This window comes from Poeciliopsis prolifica, unplaced genomic scaffold (genome assembly GCF_027474105.1).
Source record: "Poeciliopsis prolifica strain line A6 unplaced genomic scaffold, Auburn_PproV2 SCAFFOLD018, whole genome shotgun sequence".
NCBI lineage: Eukaryota > Metazoa > Chordata > Actinopteri > Cyprinodontiformes > Poeciliidae > Poeciliopsis > Poeciliopsis prolifica.
Genome location: NW_026562393.1, coordinates 8,586,377 through 8,603,902, shown reverse-complemented (window position 1 = coordinate 8,603,902; position 17,526 = coordinate 8,586,377). Strand labels below are relative to the sequence as shown.

The 17,526-nt window shown below is 41.2% G+C and overlaps 1 protein-coding gene across 2 annotated transcripts in view; it reads left to right on the top strand.

Annotated features, from left to right (window-relative positions):
* The window catches only part of LOC129367939 (zinc finger MIZ domain-containing protein 1-like), a 113,430-nt gene that overhangs the window by 74,653 nt on the left and 21,251 nt on the right, over positions 1 to 17,526 (top strand). The window contains exons 3-5 of one of the 2 annotated variants that reach the window (XM_055042645.1): positions 3,467 to 3,586; positions 8,494 to 8,607; positions 11,297 to 11,402. In XM_055042645.1, coding sequence (XP_054898620.1) covers positions 3,518 to 3,586; positions 8,494 to 8,607; positions 11,297 to 11,402 — 289 coding nt within the window. In that variant the 5' untranslated portion in view covers positions 3,467 to 3,517. Of the gene's footprint in view, positions 1 to 3,466; positions 3,587 to 8,493; positions 8,608 to 11,296; positions 11,403 to 16,566; positions 17,194 to 17,526 lie in introns of those variants that run through there. The other variant, XM_055042647.1, reaches the window with a different exon arrangement.

The following is a 17,526-nucleotide window of genomic DNA, read 5'->3' as shown; positions in this document are numbered from 1 at the left end:
AGGGTGTTGTTATGGTATCATGATGCAGGTCCAGCACTCAGGGGAAGGTGAGAGATGTGTGAGGGTTTGTGAGAGTGTGTGTGGTCGGTATAATGGGCCAGCATGGCATCCGGTCGCCATATTCCCACCTTTATGTAGGCAATGGATTCTCAATGTTGGAAAAAAAGTAAGCAAGATATTTCAAGATCTTAAATCACGTTTTCATCCCTAACTGGCAGTTCAGCCCCGTTTTACTGCGCTGCAGTGACCTGTTTTGGCATCACTGTCACTGGGTCCCTTTCGCCCCTCAATTTTGCCATTAAATTAAATCTGCGGCCACTTTCAAGCCTTACGTGCAGAGCTTCTCGGGGTGCTGAGTGGAAACAAAGCTTTAAAGTAGTCCTACAAGGCAGGAGAGAAAACATTGTTTTACCCCAGAGGTGGACTTGATAGCAAGCCGAAAAAGCCCATTTGAAGGGGCTAGGCCTCATCTGTCACCGGGCAATGGAGGAGGCAGCCATGCAGAAGCCCCCTGATTATAAAGAGATAATTTCATCCAATCCTCCGGTGGTGCTCCATCGCCTTGCCGCCATACTCCACTGCCTTTCATATTTGTTCCCGGCCTGCATCTCCTCACCCGTTTCGTTTTATTACAGCTCCCACTCAATACATATATTTTAGCTCCCGCTTGAATAGGGGAAGGAAAGCGGGTCTCCCTCCTTTGCCTCCCTCCCACTCCGGTCTCTTGCGCGCTCACACACATGCACACGCACACCCACACCATGTGTCTTTTGTTGTGTAGGAATCCACAGCTCTCTACTTGTTGTGCAACGCCTGCCGTGCAATTTGCAGACGGGATTCCTATCTGAATCCAATAGGATCACAGGTAGAGAGGCACAGAGAAAATAAGGAATGATAACATCTGAAAAGAGCATGTAAATAGGCTGAGGCTTATAATTGGTTCTTGTTGTTATTATCTGCACTGCATCAGAGGTTTAATCTTTAAATTGGCTCTCGTTAGTTACAAAAGATGTAACAAAGGACTGGTGTTAATTAGGAAGAGAAAATATCTGGAAATTCAATTACTCCCCAACACACTCGCATCATATTTTCACTATAATTTTGAGCTTAAGAAGCGAATAGATGCCAATGTGTGGATCAAAACTGTTGTTAAAAATGTGTTTAACTGAAAAAACATGGAGGTGAATGACACTCAGACCTTTGTTTCCCCTCATTTTAACTCACTGCTGGAGGTAAGAGAGATGACATGGAGTGGGGGAGAGGAGAGGGAAGAGGAGGAAGGCGAAGAGAGGAGAGAGCCGGAGAGAGCAGGTCGACTCGCTCATCAATAACCACAAGGTCAGACAGGCAGTGCTGGGCTGAGTGGGCCCTGTTAGGAAGCAGCAGCTGAGGATTTGTAGAGCTTGTAAAGGCTTAAAGTAACACCACTCCGCCTTCTTTGTGCCACTGGCTGGGCCTTTGAAGGGCCAGGGAGACACCTGCTGGTGGTGGAGGGTGACGGCGGTCGCCATGCATCAGTCCTCTGTCTAGCGACACTTAGAGGATGTGGGAGAACTGGGGTATATAGCGAGGCAATGGATGTCTCCTCAATTTTTCTTACATAATAAACGTACATATATATGTGTCATTTTACTGAAAGTGGATGTTTTATTAATTGATAAACTGTATGCAGCAACTTTAATTGGAAACACATAATAAATTCCAAAAGCAATTGTAGAACACACTTTATGTGTTTTGTCAAAAACAAATTATGACAGTCTATAACACGACTCCTTACAATATGATCGCTATTTTTAATGTAAGACTATTTTAAATTAATAAAAGAAATATGCCCTGTGATGGACTGGTGACCCATCCAGAGTCCACCCTCTATTAACTAATATCCCATTGTGTCATTTTAAGTGTTTATTACATCATATTGTCCTATGTAGTACTGTAAATTGCATCATGTAGTATCCAGTTATGTTATTGTACATCCTATGTCATCAACATGCTCTACTCCTCCCATCACAACATTATTTAGTGCGAGTGGATTGTAGGACTTCAGAAATGTGAGCAAACAGATACTTTTCATTGGCAAACATGGAGTTGGAGAGAAGAAAAAAAAAATCCTCAGATGTCTCTTTTTCTTTATGAGCATTCTAATTTATGGAGAGGAATGCACTCATGTGCCCTTCTCTCCTCTCAAGTACAGGCATGAGCAGCTCCAATAGGTAGCATAAAAGCTCTTTAGCTGTCTAGTGGAGTAGATTACCGGCCCTGCCGTTAAATCCAGCTAGAGACCCCTAAGTGAGCATTATCAGTATGGTGCAGCATGCTGCCTCCTCTCTTTTTATTTCTCCCCCTCTCTTACTCTTTCCCGTCATCTCACAGGTACTTTGTGCAGGGAAATTTCTTACTGTGAGATTGGTAATGGAGAGAGATGGTGAGGGGAGGGAGGAGCGTGGGGGATGAGATGGCCCTGCAGCAGCAGAAAGAAAGATGGAGACACCAGTAGATGGAAGGATGGTGGGGAGGCGAGAGGAGGGGACGCTCTTCACTCCTCATAAATGTGCCCATTAATTCACTAACCCCTCCACTTTGAGATGCAGGTCATTCTGAGTTATAGCCGACAACCGTTTTGTAATATTTATTTGACACTCAGCGCAGCATTAAATCAGTCTCCCAGAGGCAAAACTGATAACCTTCAGTTCAGCTTGTAATATTTTTTATTTTTTTACTCACGATAATCCTGTGTAGTATGTCAGATCACAACCCCATTGTTTGGCCTACATGAAAAATTATTCTTCAGGATGAAAAGAAAGAGTACGGGCTTCCATGAGCTCCGGCTTCAGAATCAATAGTGCGCTGTAAGGAGTTTTGTTAGAGAACTCTGGTAGAGCGAGTACAGGAGGAGGAGGAGGAGAGGGATAGATATGTAGAGCATGTCGGGGCCCAGTATACAGATAATTATTAACCAAAGATTACATAATGGCTAAGTAATGTAAACAGAGAGCCACATGCCAAGTTAATGGTCCCACAGAGCCGGATGGAGGAGCTTCATGCAGTTTTCTGAGATAATGCTGACAGACTGTGAGGTTTGACGCATTATGTTTGCATGTTTTTGCGGGTGTGTGTGTGCGTGTGTGTGTGTGTCCTTCCCTACCTCAGTTCATTTTCACCCAGAGGCGCTTTAAACACGGCCAGACATCCTGCCTTAAGTCCAGCATGTCTTTTCCAAAGGTGTACAGGGCCAACCGCCTGGGCTTGTTAAGGGTGTCACAGGAGCTGAGAGAGAATGTCATCCTTTGGGCTCTGTGAGGTGCTTGTCACCTGCCAAATCAATATCCCCCTGCTGGACTCACTGCATACACACCTACACAGAGAGCGTGAGAGACCGAGAGAAAGAGTCTGTATCCTGGTAGTGATGTGATCAGCAGCTTCCCTTGGAGCTGAGCCTTAACACTTGTCTGTGTTTCTGTTACAGAACTCTCCAGTTTAATGGCTGGCAGATAGAGGCCAGACGGGGACAATCAACATGAACTCGATTCCGTCGATGGACAGACACATTCAGCAGACCAATGATCGTCTGCAGTGTATCAAGCAGGTGAGGCAGAGGGGACGGCACCGGTTCTCATTCTGCAATCTGATTTTAATCTGGCTTCCAGCAGTGATGTTATTTTAAAATTATGCCCAAAATCATTCGTAACCTCGGTGAATTTAAAATTTTAATTATTTTCATTCAGCCAAAAAGTGTGTTTCTGATAGAAAACATAAGAGGAGTCTTTCATTTCTCAATGAAAAATGCAAAAAGTGTTTAAGTGGTGGAAAAAAAATATATTAGTCTTGTTTAATTTAAAATAGGGGTGCACCAAATTGGCTCAAATTTTTTTTTTTTTGGTTACATTTTGGGAGATCAGTGATTGGCTGATACTTACATGTGAAGACGATCTCATCCACCTCAAATGTCTAAAAATCAATCACTTTCCTCTATTGGTTTGCCTACAGTTAACAATTTCCAATTACAAACTCAAAATAATTGGAAATAAATGTATTGCCTCTACAACAACCAAACAGTTCTTCTAATTGTTGAGTGTGTTTGCAGTATATGTTTTGTATGAAATTTCCACTTGTCTTCTGACAATTTATTCGATGTGTTTCAAGTCTTTAAGGTTGGAAAGCCTCTTTGCTGCAATGCTAATCTTATGATCTGTTCACAAATTCCCTATCAGGTCATGCTGGTCTTAAAAAACTGCAAAAATGCTCAGTTTTACTCGTTTGGCATTAAAATGTTCAGGTTTGCTAATTTCATACAAGTTTATGTGTCAGTTTTTCTTTGAGACTTACAGTATATACTTATCATACAAGCAGCCTTTAAAGTTGTGAAGAAAATATTCTCTACTCACTTTGTATATGTCATTTTAACCACAAAATGACTCTAATTCTACAGTAGAAAGAACTGTAGAAAATGATCAACCTAACCATCAGAATGCTCGTCAGCATTCTCACTTGACCGCAGGAAAGTGACTAATCTGCTCGGTTCCTGTTATCAGAACTCTGGTGTGACTCGGGTTACTGACGGGGGTCAAAGAGCAGGAGCTTTTCATCCTCCTCCACCAACCCCTCCACCTCCGCTGACTCCCAACAAATCCTTTTGTTCCCGCTTTTCCACAGTTTACTGCGGGACGAATCACCGGCAAGAATTACACAGACATACTCATGTAACCCCAGACTATGGGGATCTGATCCCAGCTCTTAAACCAACGTTACATTTGTTTCTGGGCTCAGCACCGCGGTCCCTCAGAACGACACAAAGTAGGCCTTTGAGGTGGTGCTCGTCATACTTAAACATGTCAGTGACAGATCCTTTTATCCAGTGGGGGAGTTTGAGACAATATGTGGCTTTGATGTTTTTAAGAAATAAGACGAAGAGAAGTAAACACTCTCAGTCCTCAGCCTGGCTACCTTTATCGCAGCAGGGTGTTAAATAATTCAATATCCACTCCTCTAGTTCTAATGAACGTGGAGATTGTCTATTAAAGTGGGTTCACACAAGTGCAAAAAGGGGTTTGCTGGTGTCTAACAACAGTTTACACAGCTCAAATGTTTCGGGGTTAAATGTATTAACCCGGCAGGACAAAAATTTAAACAAATACATCCCAATGTTAGCGCCTGAGGAGGCAGCACAGGGGTAAACACACCAATTAGAGAGATCCATGGCACACGAGTAGGCCTCCAGTCTATCTAATAAATGGTTAAAGCGTGGGGTCATTTCAAATCGACCAGTAAGAGCCAGCACCCTGCTAATAGAGGCGAGCTTTGTGCTGCAGACAATCAGGGTTTGGAAGGCCCGCATAATAAATACCATTTATGTCCTGCCAATTAGACTAGCGGCGAGCCCATTCAGCTGGCCTTCTATTCTCCTCCCCGCGCACAAAGATGATCATCAGGGGAGATCAGAACAATTAACTCGCTATCTTCTCCCCTCCCTCGCTCCCCATTGTCCAATATCCAAGCTATTAAAATAATTAAGGAAATATTGTAAACCAATCCAGCTGTTTGCTTTAATTGAAACTGTAGCGCACGCTGAAAATTTTTTGGCATCTCAAAGAAAGGCCCGGGAATACAAATGAAGCCCGGTCTTTTGTTAAGTGTTGTTTCCTGGAAGATGCGACACGTCCGTGTGACTGCTCCCAGCCAGAGCGGCGGACAGGGTAACAAATTGATTTTGTTGCTCAAATGATGAATTGCTGCTGAGCGCGATGATAAAGTGGAGGAAATTGGAATCTGTCAACGTGATTGAATCAGAGGGTTGAAAGTCAGATCAGAAAATCATTGCTGTGGTAATTCTCAAATTACTGTTCTGTTGTAAAACTGCAATAATGGAATATTTAAACAATAACTCAGCCAAATACTATCTGATGAATGAATGGATCTTTTACTTAAGAACCTGGAGCAGAATATTAGCTTCTCTGTGCCGTTTTTCTCCGGTAAGACAAAGAAACACGATGCTATTAGCTTTGAGAGGTGTAGACATTACCTCACAAAAGTATGCATACCCCTACAACTTTTTGTCAACATTGTGATTTTATCAGAAAGAACAACACTTATTAGTGCATAATAAGAATTGTAAAATTGAAGGAAAGCAACACAAAGACAAATTTGAGTTGAGCGGCATTTTCATCCCTCTATAATCTAATACCCTTAAATAAAATTCAGTAAATCTAATTCTTCAAGAAGGCACCTAAACTGTGTCATTAAGGTTCAATATACCACAATTATTACATAAAGTCTAAGTCACATCTCAAATCTTTTCCCCAAGTACAAGTAAAATTTATTTCTACAGGGGAGAAATCCAAGTCAGACCTCAATTATTTCCTCCTAAGTCCAAGTTAAGTCTTCAACATTTTTTTGATTTTGATTTTGATTTCATTTAGTCCCAAATCAAATTAAGTCTTGCCTTCACCCCAAGTTATGTATTGTCCTTCACTCAAAGTCCAAGAAAGTTTTTAAGTCTTTAGGGTTAAAGTTCAAGTCAGATCTCAAGTATGTCATCCTGAGTCCGAGTCAGCTACACATACATTTAATCTCTAGTGTTCCCTCTTGAAGGACACAGATAACCTGCCAACAGGAAAACTGTACTGATCTGGCCCAGTCAAAGTCTATATCTAAATCCCAATGAGAATTAGTGACAAAACAAGAAAACTGATTTTTAGTGTCACCCTCCATTGAATCTGATTTAGCCTGTTTTTATTTAAGGAATAGCTCTGGCAAATGAAACTTTGCATAGCATAGAGAATATGCTACAATTGTTACATTTTTATTTGTAAAAATAGTTTGAGAAACATGTGCCATTTTCCTTTCACTTGACAATTATGCACGATTTTGGTGTAGCAGATAAAACATTTGTAGTTGTAACATAAAATGTGAAAGGTTCAAGTTTTTGAATGCTTTCGCAAGCCGTTGCATGTTGTTTTAGTGTTTGTGAAGCAGCAACCTCACAAGAACACATCTTTAAGAGCTCACACAAAGGAGACCTACTGCATTTGCTCGGGTTAACCTCCAAACAGATGCTAAAAACAGCAATCTGATTTTACCCTGGCACATATTTTACCTGACAGTTTGTTTTTCTCTTGCATCTCTGAATTCCACCGTTGTGAATAGTTTGGGAGAGAGATGGGTTGTCTGATACTGCTGGTATCTATTTCGGAGATACTATTTTCCTCTAACAGTGGGGAAGCCGGCTTGCTGTCAAACTCTAGTCTCTGGTGATGCATTTATGTGGTGGAAGCTCTGCAGAACCCTGCAAACTGTCCTCTCCCTGCAGGAGCACTTCCTCCAACTCCTTAGCACCAATATTTCAAGATAAAGTGGAGCCGCTGCTGCTGCTTAGACCGCACAGCTGTTTTTGTCTAGCTGCTGCTGAGCTCCCTTTCCTGGGTTAATTGTCTCCATTAATATGTTTCTCTGTTGCACCGATGAATGTAGAACAGCAGCAGCATTTATTTATTTATTTTTGTTGAATGGAAAGAGCGTGTTTGCCAGATCGCACGCTCTGTCACTTCCAGTTAGGCTGCAGATACGCTTGATGTTTTCCAGACGTGACTATAGAGGAGGGCTGTGTGTGAGTCTCAGGACGCCGCACGTCGTGTCCATCTTTGTCTCCCACCCTCGAACTGAGCCGAGCTTTGACTGGTGTGTAAATGTTGAGTCAGAGAGAGCAATAGAGTAGCGGAGTGGGTGGAGGGTGTTTCTTGGCCACTGGTTTGGGTTTGATTGGTGGTTTTTTGGCCGTGGAGAGGGGAACATCTGTGGCATGGCAGTGCCAAGCACTCTCTGTGACAGCCACACTGGTGGGACCAATTGTTCTGAGTGCAAAGAACAGTAATCACTTCAAGCCCAAGTGGCGGTGTGTTTTCATTCTCCTCTCTCCCGCTCCATCCAAGGTGCGCTGATTGCTCGTGTTGTCCAGCTTCCAGAGACTCTCCTAAATTTAGCATCTGTATGTGTTTCACTTCAGAAACTTACATGCACTGGAAGTCTCACTTCAACATGAGTTCCCTTAGTGTATCACAGTCACAGACAAAAACAGAAAATAAACTACCCTGATTTCATCCATCCCCCCAACTCCCATCAAATGCCAGCTTCACAAACTGATATGAAAGCTGCCTTATCAAAACCTGACCTCTGCTGCCCCCTAAAGAGCAAGCAGGAAAAAGCAGTTCTCCAACAGCGAAATCAAAGCACACACACACATTAAGAAGACAGCAGTTTGCTTTAAGATGACAACCCACTCTATTCACCTTTGATGCAGTGGAGTTGGAGTTCCTGATTGGAGCAAGTGCACTGTAAAGGTTTTTGTGCGTGATCTCTGTAAAAGCTCCAGATTACTCCTGGGTGCTTTCTTTTTTAGATTTAAAGTAAAACAAAATCGTGATCAGCATTGTTGCTATAAAGATGGGATCACAAGCAAAACCATAATTCAATTTTATTGTCCTCTTTGTTTCCCCACAGCACCTACAAAATCCAGCAAATTTCCAAACAGCGGCGACCGAGCTGCTGGACTGGTGCGGAGACCCCCGAGCCTTCCAGCGCCCCTTCGAGCAAAGCCTGATGGGATGCCTAACGGTGAGTCCCCAGCTCCACCCTGCAGCCTCGTTGTTTCAAGGGCGACGAAAAGAGCTGCTAAAAACAACTGCTGTGTCGGCTTTTTGCGTAACTCTCTCAGGGACATAAGACAGCTAATGTTTTCTTGCCTGATCTTCAATAAGGTCACTGGGTAAAAAAAAAGCACTTTGTTCAAGAGGGAGCACTCAGATTTATTCTCCTTTCAGTGACCTCATTAACAGCTTGTGCGGAGGCTGGTGAATTTAACGAAAAATAAAACAACTAATCAAATCGAGTGTTAAAGCAATGGTTCGTTGCAAGAAAATATATTTTTGTCTTGTAAATAACCCTTTTTTGCCATGGATACAGAAAAGACCTTCAAAAAGAACACTAGCGTGGACTGCAGAGAGTTTCACTCACCTGTCACCTTTGCTTTAACGCGCTGCTTCTAGCAACAGATGAAAGAAAAAATACGCTGCACCTTTAAGTGCAGCCTGTATCCCCTACAGCAGTGCACGAAAGTCAGTGAAGCCACTGTGACACATCGAGCGACTGCTTCTGTCGCTGCTTTAATGTGCACCAGCAGGTGACTTCTCCTCCATTCTGCCAATTCAATTTGTGTCCTGCCGTGAAAATGTCGCGGCTTCTTCCTTTTAGTTTATGAGCTCTGTAGACCCGAGTTAATCTAATGTAATTGCAAAATTACACAGCACTCCATCCTGTGGAGTTCATGTTTTCACCTGCAGTGTCTTGTAAAAGTACAAAGCGATTTTTCACATTACGTCCACAAACTTCCATTTATTTTATTGGAACTTTATATGACAGACCAAAAAAAAAAAAAAAAAGTGGTGCATAGTTTTGAAGCAGAAAGGCAAAAAACATGTTTTTCAAAGATTTTTAACCAAATAAAAATGGAAAAATGGGGCATGCATTTGTATTCATCCCACTTAACTCTAAGCCCCTTAAAAAATATATGTTGCACCTAATTTATAAACAGACTTCCCATATGTGTAATTCAATCTCAGTATAAATACATGTGTTCTGTGAAGGTTTGTTAGAGAACATTACTGAACAAACGGCATCATGGAGACCAAGGACCTCAGCCAACAGATCAGGGGTTGGGATATAAAACAATATCCCAAGCTTTCAAACTCTTTCAGAGAACTGTTTAGTCAAATATCATCATCTGAGGATGACACAAATGTTCCGTCACAATTTACTATAATAGTAAAGCAGCTTGTGTCACAGTCATATAGCTGGTGTAATGTAAAAGATATAACACACATGTTGGCCCTATTTAGGACAAACCCACCTAAACTCCACCAACTGTGTGCAGTTAAAGACCTGGAATTAGAACCGCTTTTTACATTTGAAATTACCATTCAGGAAAACATCCCTCAGGAGCTCAGATTGTATTTCGGCTGTCTCCGCTCAAATTTTTTTCTGCTTAATTGGACACTCCTCTAAATAAAGCCCAGATGTACGTATCCTGAGCTGGTGTCACGTCAGGACTATATTTACTGGAGATAATGACACAGTACATGCGGCAGAGTTCAGCTCTACAACCTCAGAACTTCTCGAAGTGTGAAGGCGGGACGTTGAAAGGAATGAAAGATCTCGAAGAGGGTCCAAACAGAACCCTGTATGTCTTGACGGGTCATCGTGCTTTGAGGAGCTCTGTTTGAGCTGATAATGGTAAGGGTAAATTAAAGGATTGTTGCAGGACATTATGGTGATTTACATCGTCTCCGATGGCATGTTGATGTGTCTCCTAATGTTTCCTCTCATTGGGTCATCTCTGCGCTGGAGGCCACATTTGCTTCTCATCCTGCTGTCAACCGACTCATATGGAAGCTATAAACTCTTAGTATGGCCATCATTTAAGCTGAATTGGATCTTTGATGCTGCCAAAAGGTCACTAGATCAAGTAAAATGCAGCATCCTCAAGAAGAGTTAAATTTGTCATGTCTATTCATTACTTTTTACTATCATCAAATAAAGTTGGAAGGTTTGACTGTTTACAGAATTTCAGGTTTGAAAAGCATATAATATTTGTAGAATTTGATGGAAACGGCCCTGTGGAATAACTTAAAACATTTATTTAAAATTTGTTGACAACATTTCCCAACCATTTATATGAAATAAATACAAATGTATAAATGTTTCAGCATTTTTGGGTATTTATATAATAAATAACTATTCAGGATTTCTAACTTATCACTTTTCAAGCTTTTCAGCTTGTTTTTATTGATAAAGATTTCCTTTTTCTTGCAATGGCTGAATTTCTGAATGAAAATTCTATACAATCCTCTTAACAGTGAGTTTTGTAGATATTTCATTTATGAATCTCCTCACTGCATGTGGAGGAAGAATAAATAAGGCCAACAGGCCAATAACCCTAAACATACAGCCAGTGCTACAATTTAAGTATTTAGATCAAAGCATATTTATGTGCTACAATGGTTCTGTCAAAGTCTTGAATCCAATTTAGAATATGTTGCAGGATTTGCTGTTCAGAGCTACTCTAATCTTAAATTAGATTTTTTTTTCCTGTAGTGTGACTAAATTCTACAGCAACCCTCTTAAAGCTAAAAAGGTTTAAGAACGATTAAAACTCTTGTACTGTAAATCACGTCACTGAAAAATGGTTATAATCATATTTTTCTATGATTCTTTTAAAAACTGTTTTGCCTCCTCTCACTGTGTCCAGGTGGTCAGCCGCGTAGCAGCGCAGCAAGGCTTCGACTTGGACCTGGGCTATCGGCTCCTGGCCGTCTGCGCTGCCAACAGGGACAAGTTCACTCCAAAATCGGCAGGTAAGACCAGAGTTTTATCTGCAACCCTGGTACTTTTATGCATAATTACTGCTGAGAGCGCAGATCTTTAAAAAAATAATAATAATAAAAAATACATACAACCGTGTTTAGGAGCAGCTCACATGAACATAGCTTTCATATAATCTCACAAAAGAAACAAAGAAACTTAATTTATGGTTTCAGATGAAGAGTAATAATCTGTGGGTGATCACAGATTATCACTGCTGATGGCATTTTGTGTTTGTAGAGTTTACAGACATTGATGAATTACTGGTGAAAATTCAGATATCTTAGGTGTTTACAAGCTGGCAGAATGGCGAGCTGAAGCGTGGTGGGAATAAATATTTCTAGGTTGTCAGTAGCGGAAAAGATAAGAAATATTTTGTGATCTTTTGCAGGTGACGATTTGTGGTTTCCACCTTTCATGAATCATGGGAAAACCTGCGCTTGACTATGCTGATTTAAGAGAGTGACAGTCACATATTGGTTTAATTTTGTATGTGTTTGATTTTCTTTTCTCTGCTTTATGCGCAGGTCATGCTGCTGTTATTTCAGCTAAGAGTTAGGAATCAGTCTGTCTGCAAATAACTAAGACAGCCAAATGTTCTAATTCTGCCTAATGCTTAATCAAATCTCAGGGCCTATTTTATGAGCTTAGATAAGATTGCCAATTGATCCGCAGTCTGAATAATTTCCTGCTACAGTAATCATTTGGAAAGCTGAGCTTGGCCTCTTTTGGGTGGTATCCCAAAGTGCATTTCATGGGCAATTATGTACCAGTAAGCATGAATATTTTTGGAATGGAGGCGGATTCAGAGGAAAGAACAACAGGGATGTGTTTCCGGCATTGCATGTTGTTGTTGGGGTTGTTTTTTTTTTTTTGAAGTTCCATGAAAAACAGCCTGTAGAAGCTGGAGGAGATGACTCTAAAAGGACACTCCCACAGAGATCCCAGGGGCCAGGACCTGCTCGCCTCATGTCCGGCGGGGGTTGTTGCTGCGCGACAGAGGAAGGGAGAGAATCCCATGATGGGACTCGTAGGCGTCTTTGAGTACATAGAAAACGCTGTACAAATACAAATGTATTATTAGTACGGTGGGAGTCGGATAAGTCAGTGTTTGTGGAGAGGGAGACTTCTAAGAAACCCCATTTTCTTTTTCTAATAAAAAGACTTTAATAGCAGATGCTAATCTCTTCACTATGGCGCAACCTAAAGGGCATCAAGGTATGCCCTTCAGGGGCATGCCTTGATGCAGCAATAGCTATCTTTATAAATCAGCTTTTTTTGTAAATGTAAATTTAAGAGAAATAAACAAGCTTTGAAGAAATGCAATATTCACTTATTTAATTCATAAATGTGCTTTTACAGTCTCTTACTTTTCTTGCCATTAATGCCACTTTTATGTTTGTCATTCGCTTCATTTCTGGTCCTATAAGTAAAAACTATATATTAACAAAAATTTGAAAGTACTGGTGGTTGTGAAATGCTCAAATTCGACTTTGAATTGAAAGAATGTGAATATCACACACGTGGATTCGAAAATTAGGAAAGTCGTACTGTTTTAGACTTCCAGTCAGTTAATTTGTGAAATAAAATTTCAACAGTTTGAAAAAAATTTGCTGAGTTTACAAATGTGTTAAATCCAAACCAACAAACTAAATTTGTAACTAAATTTCAAAATGATTCAAATTGAAGTAATTAAAGGGAAAAATTTGTGTCCCTCTGAAATCCATTTTTAAGTTTTAAAGTTTTCCAAATCAAGCTCTTGAAATAATGTCTTAATGCTAACTGTTGAGTTTGGCCCCAATGTGGACATCTTGTGTAAACCTTTCTGGAGGGGTTTCTGCCCCAGGACTGCTTTCTGCTCACATTTTATTTACAACAGGGTGAGAAAAATGGTCAGTCTCTATGTTCCAAAGACATTCGGTCAGTGGATGGAGCTCATAAGTTAATCAGATTGGGCCCAGCAGCTCCAACTCGCCCAGCAGCTCCAACTCGCCTCAGCTCTGACACGCTGTGGTCTCTGGCTGCTACATTTCCGTTGATACCCTCTAAACGCGTCTCCTGAAACATGCTGCAAAATTGTGCTGAGGGAGGCAGGGGTTAGGTGGAAATCAATGTGCGCAGTCAGCTCAAAGCTAAAACGGCTTGTAGCTTTGACAAATTGATTCATCATGAAATGCCTCCAATAATTTACTGAATTGGCTTTTGCTTTCTTTTATTGCAAGAGGGCAAAACTTCATTAAAGCCTTATTATCTCCACCAATTGATGGTATCAGCTGGCATATTTAAAGGGATTGTAGAAGTTAAGATAATGCTGGCTGCAAATCTAATCCCTTCTGATCTGAGAGGAATTGAAAAGCTCAACAATGTATGATTCAGTGAATTGAACAGCTGATCTGTTTAATGGATACATTAAAAGGGTGGGTGTAGGGAGGTTTGCCGCTTTTTTTTTTTTTTTTTTGCAGAGTTGGGGGAAGGGTGCTTGTCTGCTCATAGTGACCTCCTTGTGAATGGGATCAGCCTGCTCTATTAATCTGTGATTACTGAGACTGTCTGACCGCCGAGGCGAAGCTGTGCACGTGAGGCTACGGCGACCTGAAAGCAGCGAGATCACTCAGCTCGCCCCGGCGTGGATAAACTCATCAGTCCCTCCTCTCTGTTGTCTCTCCATCAATACAAGCCCTGTTAGATCTATTCCATGAGCGTCACTCCAAACCACCTGATGGCATTCAAGAGTTTTGGGGGGTTTTGGGGGTTGTAATTGCAATTTTCTTCCGAGCAGCGCATTCCGAATCATTTGCGCCTGACTGGGTTGTTGGAATTCCTCGACTCAAAAGAGTGAAAAGAGGCGCCGACTTATAAGAAGGCTGGAGTTTCTCAGCTCCTCAGGCCATTCATTCCCTCCATGTAACAAACGCCTGGCAAAGCAGCCATTCAGGAGATAATTAGTTCTTGCGCTGGTCAGGCTCAGTTGGTGCTACACTCATTTTTACACATTCATGACATTCGATCTTTAAACACTGCGGGTTGTAGTTAACAGTGTCAGTCTGATTTTAAAAAAGAAAAAAAAAAAACTAAGTGTTCGTATTGTTTTGTTTCATGTTGCTGTGAACAAAACAAAGCGGATCATCAAGGGGTGTTTTCTATCCTGTAAAGGCATTAGCAAACAGGAACCAGAGACAGTGTGGGTGTTGTGTTTGCTTGCTTGATAAAGGCAATGCAGTGTGGCCACCTGTTTATTACTGCATGCAGTTAGATTCAGTGTCTTGTAATGTCTCTGGATTAAGCTTTTTCTATCTTCATCATGTTTCTTGTATCCTCACAGCTTCTTCCTTCTGCGACTCTTCAATGTAAACCAGTTTTGTGGAGTGTATGACTCATTGTGCTGTTGCCAGATTCTCCTACCTGAGCTATGTTGCTCTCCAGCTCCTCCAGAGCTGGAGAGCAACATAGGTGTCTTTGCTGTTTCTCTGAGTGACGCTCTCACAATGTGTAAGTTTAGTTGAACAGTCAAGGGAGAATAGACAATGGATGATTTAATTCTGCTTTGCAATTGCATTGTCTGTCATGTAAAATTCCAAGAAAATGCAAGAAATGTTTTATTGCAAGGTGAGAAAATGTTAAAATGTTAAAGGCTTTTAAAGACATTTTGTTACTTTCATTCCACAATGTCTTGTTTTTTGTACTTATCTGGGCTCTGAAAATGTATTTCCAGACAATATAGGAAGCCCTGTATTGGAATCAAAAAGGTCCAATATGGATGTTTACCCCTTTGTTATCTTTTAAATAAATCTCCAAAAGACTTTGTAATATGTTATAATGGATTTGGTAAAGCAGCAGTAGCTTGTCGAGGTGGTGTGATTTTATTTTATTTTTTTCCCCCTTTGCTTACCGGAGTTTATGAGGTTAAAGTTCCTCGTACTTGGAAGTATGTGCACCTAATTCTCTGGAGCACTTTATGATCACTGAGGACTCCCAGCCAACCATGATTGATGGGCTAACTTTCAGAAGGTCTGCAGGGCTGTAAGTCACCCGCCGCACACTTAGCCGATAGTAAATACCAGGAGAGTAAATGCAGAGCAGAAAGATACGAGCCTTGGGGTTCCTCTGATCTTCTTCTCTTAAAGTGCTTTTTACATCCTGGGCAGCAGTAGGATACATATTTTTACAGGTGCATATCAATCAGTATCATTAAAAATTTTTAATTTCAGTAATTCTACCAAAAATAAATAAATTTGTACAGATTTATTGCACACACAGAATATTATTTTGCATTATTTAGCATTTTTATTTCTGTAAATCTTGACCATAATGTCTTAAAACCTATGTTAAGCCAAAATTCAGATTCTGAGCAATTTTTAACAAATAAGATCTATATATAAAAAAATGATGCAGAAATTTTATTTTTTGGTCTACAAGATTATTGAAAAGACAGGAGATACTCACTGTGTAAGCTAACAAAGGTCACAGGATGCTGTATCCAAATATATTAATGGAAAGTTAAGTGGAAGAAAAACTGCACCACAGTTACTGATGAGAAGTTGATGCTTGCGATGATGTTTTTGGTGTAGGTTCTCAAGACCTGCACCTGTGCTGCAATCAGAGCTTTATGTGCAACTACACACAGACATGAGGTGCAACTGAACCAATCCCGAATAAAAAAGACGTGAACTGTCATTCGGTGGTTCAAAGTTTTGTTGTGTACATATTGAGCGCAGTACACATCTATTCTTACTTGAGATGTGATTTATTTTTTAACTAACACACTTTCTACTCAGGTTTCCAAGAGTTTGCTTGGATACAGCCATCCTCCAAGAGCCAGCTGCTTCAGCGATGACCTTTTGTGACTTACCCTCTTCAAGGAGGGTATCAATAACAGTCTTCTGAACAGCTGTGAATTTGGCCATTTCTTTCCTCAATTGTTTATAACATTCTGTACTTTATGCACTTCATTATTGGTCTCATATGTGCTATTTATTATTTTTATATTCTGCAATAGTGAAAACAAATCAACGCTTGTTTGCGTCATAAATTTATGCAAAGCATGTTCTAGGCTTTGAACTGAAATACTGGGGGGGATGAATATTTTGGTGATTTCTCTGACTTACTGAGATGCAGCGATATATCTGAACAACAAACAAGTCGTGTGCAAGTTGTTTTATTTGCACACAATGATATGCCTCAGGTGGCATGCCTACCTGCAATTTACATGTTTTATAGCTGTGTAATTATTTAACCAAAGGCTTAGTGGGTCTGGTGTTTGCTGAGAGACAAATGTGGTCTAATTGGCCCCTCCTTCTCTGATACCGACCCTCAGTGCATTGAGAAGCCTCCTCCTCCTCCTCTTCCTCTATGTCCCTAAATTACAATGACTATTTTTTGAGTCAAGTGAACGCATTCAAAGCCAAGGCTGGCGGGTCGGAATCGCAGTTTCACCTGAACCGACTCCGGTGGCGCTTTTCTGCATCTCCCTGCAGCTCTAAGCCGACTGATTGAGGCTTCTTTTACTCGTCGCTCTGGACCTGGGCCAGGACACAGGCTGTCTAGCACATTAGGCACCACCCCCCCCCCCACACACACACACCCCTTTTGCAAGTTTGAAATGTGAGCTGGCTGCATTTTTTTTTTTTCTTTCCCTCCACTCTCCTCTCCTCCCTCCCCTCACGCTCTCTCCCTTCTGGCGAAGTGGCTGTGGCTGCCTCTGTGTGATGTGTGTATTGGGAGAGCAAGCAATGGATCACTAGACAGAAAAAGAAGATACATCAATAACAGCTGCATACATCCGAGGTGAGGAGATAAGCATTTGGTTCTCTCCCCTCTCTCTGCCTGTCCTCCCCCCCATTCTGTCCCTCTCCCCCATATATCTCTGTGTCTTTAACCCCTTTCCTGCTGCCGGCTCCTTGATTTATTTGGTGAAGGATTTGCAGTGCCGCCTGCTTTCTTCTCTCAACACAAACCTTCTCTCCTCCTTTGCTCTACGAAGTTTCCTTCTCTTTCAGCAGCTTATCCATTTTTTTTTTTAATTTTCCTCCTTGTTGTCTCTGGGGGTATTTGTTGCTCGAGTGCAGGAAGAAGAAGAAAAAAAAAGCCGGTGGCAAGTGAAGCAGGAACCCCATTAGC